Raw genomic sequence first — 19,548 nt, 5'->3', positions numbered from 1 at the left:
TAATTGAATATGTTTATGGTATATAATATTTATTCATAATTATACGTAAATATCTCTTTTACTGTGTGAGATTTAAATATTCGGCACTCACTTCTTGTTCCTGTTTCGCTCTACGTTCCTCTTCCTCGATCTTCTTCCTCATATTTTCTACATCCTGTCTTGCTTCAGCTAACGCTTGAAGAAAGTTTTCAAAGATTCCGAAGAATTCGTCTGGTTGGACTCCGGCTGAATCTTCACCGAATAATCTGACTGCTCGGTCAAACTATTTGAATAAATTGTATATGTTAAATTTGAGATTCTTGTTTCTTAAACGTTGTAGTTTACCTTATGATTATTTCAAAGTTGTCTGGATTCATTTTATATTTGAATATGAATATAGTACTAAATTTACAATAATATCTTACCCTGGTTTTCATATCTTGGAACAAATCCTCTGCTTCAGCCAACCTACACGTGGCCTGAGCCTGGAAATCCCTCATTGCGGGTAGGAACATGTCGCCCTGTAGAACTTGAGACTGTCCACGGTGGAATTCTGTTGAAGAATAAAGACAATTTCTTATATTCTGTTTAAATATGTCTCATATTAAAAATAAATAATACATAAATCTGCAATATATCCATCTGTTTCTACTCCACTTCTCAGCACGAAAGTGTTCTAGATTTAAACTGCATTAAAGCAATAAACTGGAATGTTTACTTTTACCGAACAGTATAAAACTTTCTATTTTCTAGTATTATTCAATTAGTATAATATCTTAAGGTTACAAGTTCCTGTGAATATTTGCAATAAGTGTTCTATATATTTACTGACAGTAAGCCAACCGATTTATCCAAAGAAATTGTATGAATTTAACTTACCTATTTCTCTTTGAACATCCTGAAGACCATTCTTCAAGTTAGCCACTTCCTTCTGCAGGTCAGCCATGCTGACTCTCGCCGCAGTCCGAACATGTGGCATGTCTTCCTCGATGTCCAGCACCTCTCTAAACCTGGACTCCAATATCTGGACCAAGTAGTGCAACAATGTGGTGCCTTTCGAGCAAGAGGACTTCGTGTCGACTAGACGGTTCAAAGAGGCCAGGCGAAAGCCGCAGGCGTTGCCTCGAGCGTTTCCGCGGTTTACATAATTCCCTAGAGCTAACACCAATTCCAGCAGCTTCCTTAGTCGCCGCGATCTCGCGACCTGTCGACTAGCTTCGAGAACCGCACGCATTCTCGGCGTCAATTCCGCGATGCTGGCTGCGAATTTCTTTTTGTAGTGAAGGGATCGCAACCTTTGTTCGTAATGCGGTACTCTGAAATAATGTAGCAAACATTTATATATATACAATGTAAGGAATTATATAATCTTCATAAAAACTTATATTCCAGGAACGTTTGAAAGGTTTTCCCAAGTACAATCTGTGCTCTTCAATGAAGGGAAAATTAGTTAATAATATTTTGACACAATTCCATTACAGCTATTAAAGAATAAACTTAATGATTCCTTATGATTCAATTTAAATCAATAAACAGCAATGTGCAAAAAACAAATGTTTTCGCATATATGAAATATTAAACAGATCTGCATGGACTTTCTGCAAATACAGATTATCCGAGTTACTTAGATACCAATAGTAGATAGGTAAGACATTCTCGATGCGCTATCAGCTAAAACTAACGTTTGCAGAACGTCGACAAAAATCTGTTCGACATGATTATCTCAAGACGGAAATTGAGGGCGCTAATACAATGTTTGGAGAAGATAAAAAAATAGCACTAGGAATCTTGTCAGCTGAGTTATCTAGAATAGCAACGTACTTAGATATTTGGTACAAGAAACAATCGGCCCTGTTCTGCAAGTCCTTTTGGTGGATATCCAAAAGAGCCGCCTCCTCTGACGAAGGAATATACTTCAACAGCTGCTCGACCATGTCTATATGCAAAATATTCTGCTGATCCATAGACAGAATCGTTCTCGTAATCTCATTATCGGACATCTTTAACTTCGATAACAGTATAGTGCAATTCTGAGCTCTTCTCGAATCGATCACCGACATAGTCTTCTTATTCTTTCCTAAAGTCCTTAGATCTTCGATCGAGCCCTCGGTCGATACACCATTTTTTTGATAAGCGCAGAAAATCTTGTCAATCGATTCTAGGTCCATAACATTGTACAGCTTCGTGTCGTCGAGTTCTGACCATATCGTGCCTTGCAACTTCTGCTCAGGGATCTTCGACCAGTTGAACGACTTTAGGGGATTGCTTGGCTGAGGAACGTTTTTGATAATCTCCACCTGCGTGAATTTAATAATTTCTTCATTAATATACTTTTGAAGTCTTTGATAATTTCATAGTTTTCTCACGTGTACTGACTTTTAGATGATCATATATTTTAAAAACATAATGAAACTGCAGTACACACAATTCATAATGCAAGCATATTATTATTTTATTCTATAGAAGGGTACATAATTTATCCAGTTTTCATTTTTGCCAATTAAAATTCATTTCCAGTATCAAAATTATATAAAAAAACTCGTACTTTCATAGGAGGAGGCGCAGTAGGCATTAAACAAGGAGGCGGCGGTGGAGCCAAAGGCGGAGGCGGGGGCGGTGGCGGCATAGGTTTCGCCTCAACCTTCTCGAGGACTTCATCCTCGACGAGTTTAATCGACGCTTTCGCGTCGTCCGGCAAACTCCCGGAAGCCACCAATTGTTCCAGCCGCTTTCTCTCGGATTTCTCGTTGTTTATCTGCCGCGACAGCGCCTCCACGTTATCTTGCAACTCAGAGATTCTCTGTTTCGTCTCGATGTGCATCGAGGTCTCCTTTTCTAGACGTTCCTTGACCCTCGCCAGACTCGCTTCCATGTCTTCCTAAAATGTCATTTCAAACACGACGTACTTATTAAAATTGAATTAAAAACAATTCACCTAATCGTAGAATAATATTAGGTTGTGTCCTTAAAGATTTCCGGGATATTTTGCGAAATTTACTGCAATCGACACTAAATTACAGTTAACATTAATGATCTGTGTCCTAGATAAAACTGAAAAAAAAGGTTCCTATCTAGTGGAACGCACTTTTAACGTTACATACTTATCGATTGACTTTTATCACGATATTTTCCGATATTACGAAATTCCATGTTTATTATGTAAGATAAATAGCGTCGATCTTATTATGCAGTCCATTTTCACTATCACGGAAGTTACGCACCGCCCAACCCAGCGAATAAAAAAAAGGCGGAGTCGCGAATAAGCGAGTATCGATTTATCGAGCCGTTTCGAATTACTTTCTCTTGCGTCCTCAAGTCCAGCTCTTGTTCCTTCTTGGCCAATCTCGTCGACATGTCCGAGTTCTCCCGTTCCAGCTCTTCGGCCTTTTTCCTGGCGGCGACAAGTTCCTCTTCCTTAGCGAGCAAATGGACGATTTCCTTCACGTTGATCTCGATAGGCGCGACGTCGGGGTTCCTTATAGTACCGGTCTCGTTTCCTTCTGACTGAAGGACTATTTGTTGCACGATCCGATCGAAAAGGAGCCAGTGCTGGGGATGGGAGCCGTAATCGACTGTAAAGCAAAGGAGGAATACATAAAAAATACTTCTCTTCATCGTATGATTGTATTTTACATCTATTATCTTTTAAATCCAACTTATTACTTTTAAATAGTTTTTGTCTCGTTAATCTGATTAAATCGTTCCAAAATAACAATTTCCCTTATATCATTTATAGCGATGTTAGAATTTTAATTTAACACCTATAAATATTAATAGAATATTTAATATCTATAAATATTAATAGAATATTTAATATCTATAAATGTTAATAGAATATTTAATATCTATAAATATTAATAGAATATTTAATATCTATAATGATTATCATTTAATATCAACATAATATCTAACATTCAGAAATCGTTTAAAAAAATACCGAAAACTCACGTGGCAACAGAAGACAATGCTCCAGCAGACTCAACAAATGAGGATAAGCAGCAGTGTGACTGAGCTTCCTTCTCAATAAATCAAACATCGCGGTCGCGCTCTTCGTGTCCACGTGCTCCTTCTCAAACTTCCTCGCCAATTCTTTCTCGTCCTCGTTCCTAACCATGTCGAAGAAATCTAAATGCCTGTCCAGCGTCTCATTCTCGTACTTCCGAAGTTTCTCGATAATAGGCTGTATACCGAGCATCAGCAGCTCGTATCTGAGATGCAACCTGAACTCAAGCGTGACCTGGCCAGGCCCGTAATTCAAAACAGCGTTGATGAACGACATGATCGCAGTCTTCAGTGACAAATTGTCCTTGTAGATCCCGAAGTTCTTGTCCAGGTCGTTGATAATACTTTGAAAACGTGTTCGTTCGGAATGATACTGCTGAAAATGCAACATCGCCTCGAGGACCTTTCGATGGCCGCCCGGGACCAAGCAGACCGCTCCGAGAATCTCCAACACGGAGATTTTCGTTTTGATATTCTCAGTCGCCAGCGACTGGGATATCGTGTTGATGGCGGTCGGGTGCGCAAGAACGTGTGCCCTTCCGTTCTGTAAAAATTCATTTCATCGTTCCTGAAGACGGCCTGTGCAGGAAGACGTTAGCAACAAACGATTCGAGACGATGCTTGCTCACCGAGTTGTTCATCAACGCCTTTAAACAGCCTATCACGCTAGTGTGCAGGTTACTGTTCGCCGCTCCCGCGTCCATGATGCCGAGGACTTGCAGCAGAGCATTCAACCCATCGAGTTCTATGAACCTGAGGACGAAACTGTGCGGCTGTGTCCTCAGGGCGGTCTTTAAGGCCTCCACCTGGCGCATTTGGTTCGACACCTCTTCGCTTTCTTCGGGGAACGGGCTCTGAAATGTATTATACACGTGAATCAAAAATTATAACTGAACTGGATGTTTATGTATTGCCTGGGAAATTTAAAAATGTACAATTGAATATTCAAAGTATTGTACCGCCCATGATACTTTTTGGAAACAACTATTTTCCATTATAATTCTGTTTTTGTGATTGTGTTCTTAAATATTTGAATTTGTGTAAAGATCCGGAGTCTAATTGATGCAGTAGAACTTTAATTATCTGATTGGATTGGACGATTAATAGTACAAGTAAATGGAGGTTTGAGAAGAAATTTTTGAAAATACATTTGTATAAATCATTTGTAATCTAAGAATTCAAATTATGAATTATTAATTATTAAGCTCTAGTTTCACGAAGATTCTGGACAATCAGATCGCAGAAAATACCGAATTGGTTAATCGATGTACTACTGAACATTGGATAAATAGTATTATGTTATACTTTGTAATAATATAGTAATAGATATGATGACTAATATCGTAAGTATTATGATTAAATCAAGAGCTACTGCAAAACATAGTTCAAAAAATAGGACTTAAATGAAATTAAAACGAAATACACAAAAAATCTACCATGAAAACCCGGCGACATGTATACTGGAAACGTATGTCTTACAATATGCATTAAAAAGATGAGAATCTGCACGAGTATATACATTGAAGATTACATGCTCCGAGGAAGAGATATAAAATAGAGAATTATGAGCTTAGCTGGAAGCATTACGACGAGGATTAAGGGTAATCAAATATTGATTGCCTTTTCGTTTATTTCATACGATACGGTTATGTCGCCTTTGGACGTAAATCTTGAGTAATTAATAAATTAACATCAACTAACTATCCGCAATATAAATTCTATACCTAAACACTGAATCTCCACTTTGTAACATTGATTTACAAGCAGATAACATAAATAATATTATCCCGGTTTAAACACTATTATACATCAGAAGTTTTTCAATTAACGAGATTGACTCTTCACAAAGATTTCAAACAGACATCACCAAATGTAAATATTATTCTATTATTTTGAATTTCAAATATAATTTTCCTGTTGCCAATTATTAATTCTTTTAAGAATATAAATATGAATATAGAACTAGCATGGAGTTTTTCTTTCACCCTAGCAAATTATTAAAAATAAAATAAATCTAACTGTAAGAATTCATAGGTCAAGTGGTTAAAGAACATGCACGGCATACTCACACTCGCTACGGTCCTCAGCCTATTAATATAATCCTCAGGATCACCGCTAAGATCGGTAGTCCTCAGACCACCGTTCTCCAGAGTCCCGTTGCCTTTTCTGGAACAGTATATCTGCCACTTTTTGTTCGCCGAAAGCGCCAGAACCGCCTGCCGGTTGGCCTGGGTCAGGTCCAGCTCGTCGACCAATTCGAGGAACATCTTGTTCAGCTCCTCTTCGGCGGGCATCGGTAGAGTTGGCGTCATCGCTTGAAGCGTGAGCGTGCCCGTGTGCTCCACAACGCAATACGTGATTTCCGGCGGCTCGTCATCCTGTGCGCAAAAAGAAAACGCACAGGATTAACCCTAGAACTACTCCCAAGCCTCGAGCAGTTAAGCATTATAGAATATAACACATAACATCAATATTTAATTACTAATATGTAACTAGAGTGTTACAAACCTGTACAAAATTTATATAAAGTTTTACCATTATTTGTTTGTAATATATTATATAATATAATGCGTTAAATAAATACCGGATCTATATATTATTTTATATTATTATATATTTATATAATAAATCCATATTCCATCTTTAGATCATAAATAAGTTATTTCGAGAATTGTTTCACAGAATAAAAATAATCTTAGTTTAATGTTTTACGATTTGTGGGTTCCGAGAGCCTCCCCGTAGGTGCTCTGCGTTTAACTTTTCAGGATCGCAGCTGGTTACTACCCTTAATTCTTCTACACTCGCCTGACCATCACGGTGGTCGGTTTTTGCTGGATACCCTCGTACACCGTGATGATGGCGGTAGTGCATGATGATAGGAGAAGCAACGAACCGCTGATGTAGGCCGAGGAAAACGTAATTCGGGTCATTTGTTACTGCGTAGCTCGGAGCTGTTTAGAAGAAATGATTCCACGCGAAGGAATAATTAAATTTTCGAAAAATCCAGACTGTTCTTCAACTCTTTGACTGCTATGCTAAATGTATGTACATAGTTAACAAGAGTTTCTTCCTTGACTTACAAATGAATTTTCTCGGCAGAACGTTGAATACGATAACATATTTATGGACTGATTTGTGGACCCGATTTGTAGAATGAAAATGAACGATTGTGTATGAAATATTCTTCATAAAACCAGCTGTCCATAATTTTAATCCACATTCAATAAGTACGACTTTCTTTTCATTTTTAAAATACTCATAACTCGTTTATTATCATTCTGGTATTACGTTTGTTTAATATTTAAATTCCGCGTGCAGCATGTTCACAAGTTAAACGTCGGAAAAAAATTCTTTAACCCATTGCCTTGCAATCATGTGTGAAGCCCGCCGTGAAGATTTTAAATAGAATATAGCAAACATAGATATTTTTCTATTCCTTTGAACTTAAATGAAATATTATGGAATACGGCCAGAATTGTTCTGTATTTTTCAATGCATTATTAATGATAAAGTAGTTGCGTCGATCACAGTTGAAAAATAAATCATAGGACAAGGGGTTAAAAAATTTCTGGAGCCAAATTTTGTTGCTTGTTTTATCTAGTAAATTAGTAAGCATGAATTATTTCTATTTATTTTTCCATAATTTATTTACTTATGTAACAGTTCCTAGAAACCGCCATGCCAATTAACGTGTTAAGCTATAGACGGATAATAGGGTCAACAGTTGAAATATAAAAGTGACTTCCAAGTTCTGAACCGTGCATTTGCGGTAAGAATATGCATGCAGATCGAAGAATCGTTTGTCCAGTGCAACGGCTTTCCGTGAAAACCGATTGGGAACGAAGACGATCGAGGGTATGTAACCAGGTCTTGACCTTATTGAAGACGAGCCTCGGCATTAAATCGCGGAGTCGGCCAGTCGTTGAGTTCCTGCCGGTCGGTTGAACCAACTTTACATGCGTACAGCGCGCGAAATCGATGCTCACGTAGCGCTGCGTTCGCTATACGTAATACACGTACGAAATATCCTACTTCGAAAGTTTCTCGTATGAAAGTTACACCAGGAATAAAACACTTTATCCCCGGGTATATGCCTATAATGAATCGTTGAAGTTTCCTTCGCATATCGACCCAATACCACATAACGATACACGGGTTAACCTTTATTTGCGTGACTAATTTGAAAGTCACTCGACTAAATATAAAATCTAATTATTATACTCGAATACAAATATCGCATTTCATATTACGAAAGATCGAGGAGAAGTTGTGAAGTAGTTACGTGCAGTAAAGAGTTTAATGATCTGTAGCTAAAAAACGAAGGAATAGAAGAACAAGGTATATACACACTTTCTACAGGAAAATATAGTACGTTTGAGGACAAAGCTGTTACTTATACTACAAAATATATACCACGAAGCTTCAAAAGAATTATCACAAAAATCAATTAAACAAGAAAGCACAAACTTTCTACGAAAAAATATTGTACGTCGAAAATAAAGCTGTTACTTATAATTCAAAATAAAAAAAAGGTTAACCCAAGAGACGAAGGTTAAGAGCCCATCATCAAAACAAAGTAGCATCCCCCGAATCTATTAAGTTACATTGAAATTACAGTAATGCCTATGGCTCGTCCCGCATCCGAGATTCACGGGAGAACCATTAAGATCGCGTGCTGTACCATTCTCGTGGCTCTCTCGGCCGAGTCAGCCGAGAACCAACGGCAGCAAAGGTCAGGGGACCGGCTCGGGCACTGAATTCCAAAGGTACTTTCACACGTGACTAGAAAATTACCTATTCGCGTACCGGCCGGCAGATTTATACTTCGCAAACATCATCCTACGCCTCCGTGAGTGTACGGCACCTGAAGTATTTATTGTCCGCGACGGAACCGGGACTCGCGTGGTGCATCGTGGTTGCCCGTTGTCGATACCGTTCGTCTTTTATCACGGAACGATACCGGGAACTGTGTCGAAGATATCGATAACACTGCACGTAATCGTTCGTAGACGGACCCTCGTGACGGGAGATACTTCAAGATGATGTGTTGCAGGAATTTCCGTGTGGTGATCATCGTGCATTGACTTAACAGTATCTCGTTGAGGATCATTTACAGATATTCAGACTCACTTCGCGAACGATCAGATGGGGTTAAGGAGATATGAAGATTCAAGTAATTTTAAATTGAATGTGACCAGCCGACTGAAGAGTGTTTTTCTAGTTTTCTATGCAACGTTTCTGAATCAACCGTTTGCGTGATAAACGAGAGGACTTAATATTAAAAAATGCCAATTGGTTGGTAGAGACGAATTGAGTTCATTCGTTTCTTTCATTCTCTATTCCCGCGTAGAAATAAAAAACCTCGCGATGTCACTGTATAGAAATTTTAACGAGAAATTAGGAAAGTATAATCTCGTTTCCCGTCATTTATGATGCTGAAACCAAAGCACAACCGCTTGACATATCTCAATAAAATTTTTGCAAAAATCTGTACCATTGAACTGGTTAAGTAAACATAATATTTACAACTCAAATGTGGAATACATAGTCTAAAAACAGAGATATAATAAACCAATATCTATTTTAACACTCCCATAAAAGAAACACACGAACATTCATTGGTCAACGCAACACCGAGGGAAACACCGCTTAATTAGCAAAATGTGCCAATTCGCCTCGCGCATAATTACAAACTAACCTTGCATTATCACCACAGCCAACATAACGAGGGAGCCCACCTGACATTTGCGTGCGTGGAAAAACTGAATTCCAGTTTCGTGCTCGACCTCCGGTGCCCGGCAGCCTCGGGAGCGTCAAATGTTCGCCGGGGTTGAAGCCGCACGTGAACGCGAAACGGGTGGCGACGCGATAAACCGTGACACGCGACACGGCCGGTCGATACATGCGTGCACGTGAGCGCCAACGGGGGAAAAAATGGCGAATGAGGTCAGCCGGTTGGAAGAGGCCGGAACGCTCTCGACCGTTTTGCACGCGGCCGGTCCACGCGTTCCTCGGAGGACGAAAGTTTATTCGGCGTGACAAACGGCTCGCATACATAATCACGTATAGATCCCGCGCATAATGAAGGCTCTAGGACATCGACTCGCGAGCTGCAGCTTTTTAACCCTCTGCCCACAATGTCATGCTAAAAAGAATTGTTCGTATACCTATGTAGGATGTCTAACACTTGAATAGAAGTACTAGAGAAATCAGATTGACACGTTTCAGATTTCTTCTTTTACGAATATTAACACCAGATCTACCACGCTTGTCGAATTGACATGTTCCAGATTTTTCATTTTGCAATTGTCGATATCTTGGAAGTATTAAATATCGTAAATGATTTTAGAAATAAATAGTTTGACTGGAATATTATAATGAATATATGAAGAAATCGAAGATAATCAATTGCCACTGTTTAAATTTACATTAAATCGTATTAAATGCTTGGTAGTTCTAGTGTTAAGAAGGTACAGTAAATTAATTTACTAAAGAGCACTTTGAAATGTAAGCCAATCGAAATTTCAATCAATGCACTGTTGTAATTTGTATTGGGAAGTACGAATCAGTGGTCGATAGCTGTAGTGTTAGAAACGATCTACTCGATATACCTGACATGAAATTAGTTCATTTGTTTCTTATTTTGTTGAAATGGATTTGTAACTCCGAGGTCACATTGGGCAGTGGAAGGTTAATATTTTTGTAAGCTATGATTAATGTATAATGTTACACGGAGTCTTTTATACGCAAAAGATTATGCATCACTGATCCAACAGGACAATGCTGGGCAGGACTTCTTCAGTTTGGTCGAAGATTCATGCGCTACGTTTACACTTGATGAGATTTATGAGAAGCTCTTCGGGTGGGAACGGGCCCAGGAAATACGATGTTTCGCGAGACCCTGTTATTAGGCTGTTTACAATCCCGAATGGCTCTACTAATGATCGCCTCGCTCTACTCCGCGGGGACCTGACAAGTTTATAGAATCCGTCTAATGAACGTATTATGTGTGAGTCGCACGCCGTAAAGGCTGGTTCAAGCCACGCGACAATCGTCTATAGCGATTATTATCATCACTAAAGTGCATTGTATTCTTTACAACGTTGGATATCGGATATCGAAACCGATATGTTGGACTTCGGTTAATAATAAAGGATATTTCCATGGTGTCTATGTAGATACATGGATTGTAACAATAAGTTAGAGGCAAACGTTAATTGATAGAATTGTATGTTCCGACGTCGAGTAGCCGTGAATTGTGACGTATTGTCGATGTGGTTTTAATTTTGACACAGTTTTATGGAACGATTATCAATGTATCTAACTGGTTTATGAACGGAACATGAAGGTTAACTGCTGGACACGCATTTCTAGGGTGTAGCGACCGGTATCCAGGAACATGTGCCGAGACCTCGTCAACTTGTGTCCAGTTGCATAGATACAAGTCTAAACCGTTGGTGACTTGTTTCCGGATGATTGTTGCAGATATGGATTTAGATAAGTATACAAGGCTTGTAGACTAGCCGTGTAACTGGTATGATAGAGTTAAGAAGCTTTTGCTCTGGCTACGGTAGTTCTGATAAACGGGAAGTAGTAATAATGTATGTTGTAAGACGGAAGTGAATTGAAAATTTAAGATGGAATTTTTGTGTACAGAACTAGGTTATTGTTTGTCAATTTCTAATCTTTGATTTATAACCCCCAATTTTCAATTTCCGAACTCTATGCTCTTTTACAGCTAATTCAAAAAGTTCAGTTATACGCGACAGGATCAATCGTAAATCGACACTTAAAACATATTTCTTTTCAAACATACTTCAGAACACATTTCTTCTGAACGCACCGAACTCAAGTAAAACTAAACGATCACTGATGGGTTACATAAATTATACAATCGTAGAACTTAATTGAACTGATTACAAAATGAGTAGGAATAAATCAGTATACAGTTCACGGACCGTTAAAAAATCGCAATAAAAAAAAGGGCGCGGAAAGTATTCACCTTTGCATACGCGGGACCGTAAAACCCGAGATTATGCGAGGAAAATGATAATCGGTTCGAGCGGTAGACAGTGCTCCGTGTTACTTAGCGTTCGGCGATCCTGTTTCTGTATAATTCATGCGGCGAGGCGTTATCTTTCGACGGAAACGGAATACACAAGCGTTTTTCATTTACATACACCGACAAGTGTACGTTTTGTTTTGCGGCTTAGAAACACCCACGTACGCGTGGGCGATGAGTTGCGTAGGCGGTCGCCATGCCATGAAAGCGTGCAAGGTACGGGCAATTAAAACCGAAAGAAATATAAGTCATTCGTAACGTTTTGAATTATTGCGCGTACCAATAAACCGGCCGATCATTTTTAACGAAGCCGCTGGGATACGGGAATATGAAAATGTAGGTTGGATTTACGACATTTTCACCATATTTCAAAATGTAGGCTGAGTTTACGATACGTTTCGAATTGACGAGACTGCGCATGATGTGGAAACGCGGCGTGGAACGAGTATATCCGAACCAGATGACAGCTCGGGATCGAATTAGATCGTTGATTAACTTCATACCGCATTTCTAATTTATGCATTCGTAGCAGACGTTGTCGGACGAGACTCGACAACGTCAAAATTTCAGCAAACTGAAACACGCGTACGCTTAACATTCTTCCTTAATTAGACGTCCAGTGAGATACTGAATTTCTATAGAAATTCTACTCCGCTCGTCTAATCCCAGAATACTCGGAGAATAAAGAAACACGTGTACAACTCTCGAAAAGAACAAATTATTATAAGGATTTCACAGTAAACCGCAGTCAAGTATAATCCTAATCCCTTCGGTAATAACTTGAGATCCGTAGAGATTGAACGCTATCAACACAACGTAGTAGGCTGCTGGTTCCATCGGAACGCTGAATTTGGCAAAAAAATGATAAGACGAATATTTCAGATGCAGCTGGTTCTTTCCAGTTCCACGAAAGAACCTGACGAGGGATTCGATTTAGTCCGTCTGCGAATGGTCAAAGAACCTGCTCGATCATGCCAGATGCAATTTCGTGTGATCGCGAAAGAAAGTCATTACGGTCGCGATCTATTCTGTGCGCCGCTGACGGGATTGCACGCCGCACCGACGCAAGTGGAACAGATGCGCGATGGGAAACAACGGCCGCCACATACGGCTTCCACGGAACCGTCCGTCCGTCCGTCCGCTTTGTAATAAACCAATGTAACCACGATGGCGCGCCATAACGAAAGAAACCCCGCGGAACGTGATCGCGTACCGCTCACCGGCATTAGCATAATTTTTTCGCTTCTTGTGGAGGATCGGCCGCAAACCGATTCCGTGAACAAAGTTTCTTGCCAAAGTTCTCCTTTACGAGCCGCTCCAGGGACAAAACGGTTCTCCAAAGGTGGTTTCCGTTGGCGGCGCGGCGCAGAACCTCGCGGGAAGCTCGGAACACGTCCATGGCGGGGAGATAATGCGACCCCGGCTGGCCATTTACGGTGTTAGGGAGAAGGTAATTTAAATCTCGTAAAAGCGCGGCTAGATAATGCAACAAATTGTGACGGATACCGGTGGAAATCTCTTTCTAAGCTTGAAGAGGAACTGGAAGAAGTTGATTCTTGTTAGAAAACATTTATTTCTGAAGGATTCAGTATTTGGGGGGTTTAGTATTTGAGAGCTTTGGTATTTGGGAACTTTAGTGTTTGGGAGCCTTAGCATTCGACAGATTCAGTATATGAAACCTTTAACAGTAAATTGATTTTATTAGACGATTCACAATTTACACTCTTGTCACTGTACACTGATATTAGACTTACAAGTTAATCGGGTCGTATGAGGGTTAATGTTCTCCAAGGCAACTCAAAGGTGGAATGCAAAACACTTTGAATTTCAAGTTACATTTTCCGCTAAAATAATTCATGTGGAAAAGAACGCCTTGACCCAGTTAGAAGGTAATTTATTTGAGGAACTCCGTTCTGCTAACAATATACCATATCGTCACGAGTCATTGGTGCTTGTATAACTTCACCATGTGTGACGTGAAGAATTTTATCATCGTGTCATAGTGCTACTTCATATATAACAATATTTATATACCTCTTCCAATAAGAGGATGGCACACAATGATGTGCAATGTCAATATCATGAACATCCTCATGATGTGTACTTACACAAATATTCTTCAACTTATTTTTTTCAAAAATATTGCACTCATCCAGAATTATAAACGATCGCTTACGAAATGAGAATAAACTGTACATAAGATAAAAAAATTAAAATGCATCCGCTCAAAAAACGGTTAAAAATATATAAATAAATAACCAATCATAGAAGTTCAACAAAATATGTAGATGTTTCTCTTTGGCTGCTACACTTGTCTGACGCTATCGACATCATCAACTGCCCCGAGACATGTTTATTCTTCGGTTAATTGCGAGTGTCCAGAAGCCCAACCTGATCTTCGAGTAAACGTCAGCCATAGAGCTGCAATTTTAGAAGATCGTCGACGATTCTAGCGATCGTTGATCGAGATTCAATCGTGTGGACAATCTTTCCACGAGGAACCGAACAGAAGAAGATAGATGAGCCGCGTGGAACGGATCGACGCGGCGAGGACGCTGGAAGAGATAAGCCAACACTCTCCCGAAGTGTTAGTTTCCATCAATTATCCACGCTGAGGTAATAATAGGCAAATTGGTACGGCGACAGTGAAAAATCGTTGCGGGATTAATGATCAATACCGGGCTTTTTATCGTCGCCGATGATCTTTCGAACGAAGACATTAGGAAACATCGATAAATTAGCGCATTAAAGTGTGACTTCCGCCGCGACAGACGATGTAATGGGAACAGATGATTAATATCGGTGACCAAATTAACGACATTTTGATTGATGTATGTCGGTTGAAACATATGTGCTTCATTAGCTTGCGGAACGAATAAATAAGAACGTCTCATTAGATTAATAATCGCACGGTCACTAAACCAGACATTCGTATTTAAGGTCACTCAAAGGTAACAACGCTCGGTACGCTGACATTACATCGTAACGGGCTATAGCGGAATTATTAAAAAATCTTTTACGAGTACTCTGCGACTTTTGCTTCGGTGAGAGGGTGTTAAGAAGCTTTTTTATCCTTCGCCGAACACGTCCGTCGATTCGACAGTTTGAAGCTCGAACTTACACAACGTAAGCAATAATGTTTTTACGAGCAATAAGGAACAGGCTGCCATAAAATTTCACGAAATGGCATTCCATCGATTTTCGAATGGTTTCTAGATCGAAATGTTAATCTAAGATCTTTACAACACTACTATGCCTGTATTGCACGAGCAATGACGAGCAACAGGGATAATAACTGAGAATAGTTTAATTGAAAACAAAATAATTATGTTCACCGTGTGATACAAGCTCTTAAAGCTTGTTCTTCTAACACATGTACGATTTTAATCAACCGAAACACCACTGATAGTATGAATAAATTGTTTCTTGTTCAATGCAGTTTATAACAACTATTCTCCACAGGAAAGTCTGGAAAATCATCAACAGAAACATGGGATAAACCGTAGTGATCACGCAGTAAATTGGATCGAAAAATCTAGTTCACAGTTGTTATACCACAAATTATATTTCTCATTTCCAAAAAGAGAATTAAAAAATTCATCTGCACCTTATATTAATAATATTTCAGTATTTTTATTTTCTTACTATCCAAGAAAAGGCAATTCGCTTCGGTTTACCCTAATTATAAAAAGTATCTCCTGGTACATTAAAGTACCACTTTTCACGTAACAATAAATTTTAATTTCCAAATGATTCGTTTAGATAATAAAAAACTTGCCACATGTCAGTTAATAAAATAGTATTAACGTACAAAAACACAGTCACCAACATATCTACGCAGCGAAGGGTCAATCCCGCCATCCATTCCACAATTTAATCCCCCCGCGATTTTCCGTCCGCATTCCCCATACAATTTCACATTCCCAATGAACGCTATTTGTTCCGGGACATGAGGAAGCACCAGTGTTTCTTCTCGTTTCACTGATGCTCCACCGAAAAGAAGAAAAAAATCAGTAGGAAAAACCAGCGCGCACCACAGAGCTATGCAGCTCGCAGCTTCCTCCTTATCTGCTCACCTCGGGAGACGCGAGTTTTTTGCGTTTCGCAGAAAGTCGAAAGGAACGCGGCGTTTCGTCGGAATAGATTCTAGAAAGACTCAGAGAGAGAGAGAGAGAGAGAGAGAAGGAAAAGGGACGAAAAAAACGAAAGAAAGTCTTCCCCGGGGAACCCGGCTTCGGTTCCCAGTTCAGCCAGTTGTCCTTGAGTGGATCCTGTGACCCGTGGATTCCATTATGCCGATCAACCCCGGTCAACGCTTCCACCAGCGCCGCAGGGCGTGTCCGGCCAAGGAAAAGGGAATGGTGTATAATCGTATTTCCAGCATCCGCGGGAATTCTGCTGTCCCTTTTTCCTTCCTTTTTCCCTCTCCCCCTTCTTCCCCTCGTTCTTTTTTCCCCGTTCTTTCGCTTCGCCGGGGACGATCCGTCGAACGGAGAGATCCGCGCCGATGGAATGCACCGTAGAAGGTAGCAGCGAGCCGCCGCGCGGCGGCGGTGGAAAGCCTCGAAACGATCGGTATCGCGTGTGACTCACGGTACAGCGAGCGTTCTTTTCGATGCTCGCCGCGGCGACGCTTTCAATTATCGACGATACTGGAATTTATATACGCCCCCCACCTCCCTCAGGCCTGTTCCATGCCTCCTCGCCGGCAACCCCCCGCGACGGCCATGTTATCGGAAGCGCAAGAACCCGATGGAAACGCGGCTTTTTCCTACGAGGAACGTTCGTTCCCGTCGGTTTGCATACCTGCGCGTCCTACGTCCGGGGCGTTTTGAATTCTTCGCTCGGTTCGCCGTGCATTTTATCGATCTTCCTGCTCCGCCGAGGAGGATATCGATTCCAGCGGCGTGTATCGGTGGATCGGAGCCCTAACAGCAGGGAAAAATTTCTTAATCGACCGACCGTGCGTACGCGGTCGGATACAGTCGTTCGCTCCCGTGTTTTCTGGGAGTTACATTCCACGAGATCGCGGCGATCGGCTTCGAGATACCCGGCTCCCACAGCGATAACCGTTTCTTGCTCGTTATTGGAAAAGCCATGCGACCGCGGACGTTCCCAGTGGAATAGGGCTGTTGTGTTCGATCCAGGGTCTTGTTAGGGAAAACCGATTCCAGCGATCTTTGGTGGGGTTTTACGTTTCACGTTTATGCTTCGTATTTTCAAGTACGCCTATTTCTGGATTTCTATGGAGTTGCAATCTACTTCCTGGGAAATTTTATTTGCAAGGGTTGGTAGGAATAATGAAAACTTGCTGAGTTTTCAGAATAGTTCTTGCTGATTATAGTAATGTCAACTTTTTGAGCTAGACAGTTTTTCACAAGAAATATTCAACATTTTCTGATGAGGTGTAGGTAACATTTTTTGAAACTTGTCAGGAAAACATAAGTAAATTAACACTAGATTTACGGAACGCGTTGATTTCACTCATTATGAATTTTACAAACATTATTTGGCAAACATTTGGATCTATTTTGATTGTTGCAATTAATACATATCCTAATTGTCTACTGTTGAACCTTTAATTTCCAAGATTTAAATGAGCGAATATCAATTTTTCTAAGAACGATAGAACACACTGTACGGCAAATATCCGTAAATCTAGTGTTAAGGAACACAGCTACTTTATTTCGTCATTTCATATATTACTGCATTACGCAAAGCTTGATATTAAATATGAAACCTTATAATTTTACTGCATGAAATATGAATGATAATTTCACGTGTACAATAGGCAACACGCAAGTAACGTTACCATTATTTCGTCCAACTCCTGTATATCGAATGTACCTTCATTCGAGAACTCCAGTAGAATATCCTAGTTGGAGGTATAAATTGGATTAAACTGAATCAAACTGTTTTAAAATGAAAATATTCAACCGAGACCCAATCGTTCCAAATAATCTAAATCATGGAACTAATGTCGTGTTCAGACAACTGCTACGAAATCGGAGCGCAGATTATGAACGGATTTATCACCAGTCAGCGGCACCCGTGATCGCATTATCAACCTGAGAGGATCCGCGAAGATCTCTATCCAGCACGCGAGACGCGAGAATCGAGCAATGCGCGTCGATAACGCACGAAAAAGCAAAAGATAGAAACAAACGAGCATTGTTCCGAAGGATTTGAATAGCAAACGTTTTCTCCGGTACACGAGGAATCCCGTTTAATTAGCTTCTATCATCGCCGCCAGTGTTGCGTTTAATGTTAATTACCGGCGGTAATCATCGTACCGTGTCATCGATGTAGCAAAGATACGAAATTTCAGGGAAACTCCTGTTCCTTTCTCAACCTAGTTCCCTGCGTTACCGTCTCCACAATCGACTTGTTAAAAATAGTAGCAGTTGGATAACTGAAACTTTAAGAACACCGCAGAAATTTATCGCCTCTATTACGAGACTAAGAACTCTGAGAATTAATTAGGCCGCTATATTGTCCGCTGCCAGCGACGTCGCAGAAGTCGTTTATCTTGAACCGGTCGCGAATCATATCTTTTCGCAACGAACGAGGATTTATCGATCAAAATATTGTTTCTCCTCGGCGACCGAGCGAAACGGTCCGGCATTTTGTGTCTGGATTCATTACGGTTGCAGAGTTGGAATTTCACTGAGATATTTTAGAGAACGTTGTCGGGTATTATACCATAAACCCTTATGTTAACAACCAAAAATCTGGGAACCTAGTTTTATGGTATTTGTACATTTTCTTCTATGCGTTATGTTTTAGTATTAATCTGACAATGTTGCTTTGATTTTCCTTTTTCGAATTCTTTCGCATCCATTTATGCTTTGAAAATAAAATATTCATAAAGAATTATATTTTTTTGGTATTTCTGTTAATTGATAAATTCTGGCTTTTGCAAAGAAATTGCGTGGAGCAGTTTCCACAGGGCAATCCAATACAGCATCAAACGATAGTAATAAATTGAAGGCTACAAGCGTCCGGTATTCCGAACGACTGGTTCGTCGAAAGAAGAATCGGCGCGCAACGACAATGACACTAGTGAATATACACCTATGCCGGCGCGATGGCGTTCGCATCGGCCATTAATTATCTTGTCCGAGATATTAATCGACGAGACAGCGGCAAGGAAAACAAGAAACAGTGTGGTTTCGCGGGCACCGATGACACATGACAGATAAAACTGTCGGTGGGAAGGATCCGTGAACAACTTTCTTATAGAATGGTACTCGACGAATTAAACAAATGAATGAATTATTCGTGGAAAATTAATTATTCGTTGAAAAAGTTCCAAATAAGTGTATTAGTTATCTTCGACAATGCCTGAAGGATACACTGGTTGCATTACGACATTTTGGATTCGCTCCAAAAGTAGATATGATACTTGAAGATGCAACGAAAAAGGACTGTAGATATGCACCATAAAAATAGCAATACGCATAATAGATAGTAGTGGTTGTATTCACAGAAATGAATAAAAACAA

The 19,548-nt window shown here is 40.1% G+C and overlaps 1 protein-coding gene across 10 annotated transcripts in view; it reads right to left on the bottom strand.

The window, feature by feature from the left end:
• The window catches only part of DAAM (disheveled-associated activator of morphogenesis-like protein), a 97,645-nt gene that overhangs the window by 1,649 nt on the left and 76,448 nt on the right, over nucleotides 1-19,548 (bottom strand). For 9 of the 10 annotated variants that reach the window (XM_031982198.2, XM_031982136.2, XM_031982190.2 and 6 more), the window contains 9 exons: nucleotides 6,051-6,359; nucleotides 4,611-4,835; nucleotides 3,928-4,525; nucleotides 3,277-3,551; nucleotides 2,525-2,857; nucleotides 1,801-2,276; nucleotides 859-1,295; nucleotides 405-532; nucleotides 92-262 (listed from right to left, as the gene is read on the bottom strand). In XM_031982198.2, the coding sequence (XP_031838058.1) occupies nucleotides 92-262; nucleotides 405-532; nucleotides 859-1,295; nucleotides 1,801-2,276; nucleotides 2,525-2,857; nucleotides 3,277-3,551; nucleotides 3,928-4,525; nucleotides 4,611-4,835; nucleotides 6,051-6,359 (2,952 nt within the window). Of the gene's footprint in view, nucleotides 1-91; nucleotides 263-404; nucleotides 533-858; nucleotides 1,296-1,800; nucleotides 2,277-2,524; nucleotides 2,858-3,276; nucleotides 3,552-3,927; nucleotides 4,526-4,610; nucleotides 4,836-6,050; nucleotides 6,360-6,693; nucleotides 6,740-19,548 lie in introns of those variants that run through there. The other variant, XM_076365578.1, reaches the window with a different exon arrangement.

Source organism: Nomia melanderi, chromosome 3, assembly GCF_051020985.1.
Source record: "Nomia melanderi isolate GNS246 chromosome 3, iyNomMela1, whole genome shotgun sequence".
Taxonomy (NCBI): domain Eukaryota; kingdom Metazoa; phylum Arthropoda; class Insecta; order Hymenoptera; family Halictidae; genus Nomia; species Nomia melanderi.
The sequence above is the reverse complement of the archived record's forward strand: the minus strand, read 5'-3'. Positions and strand labels throughout refer to the sequence as shown.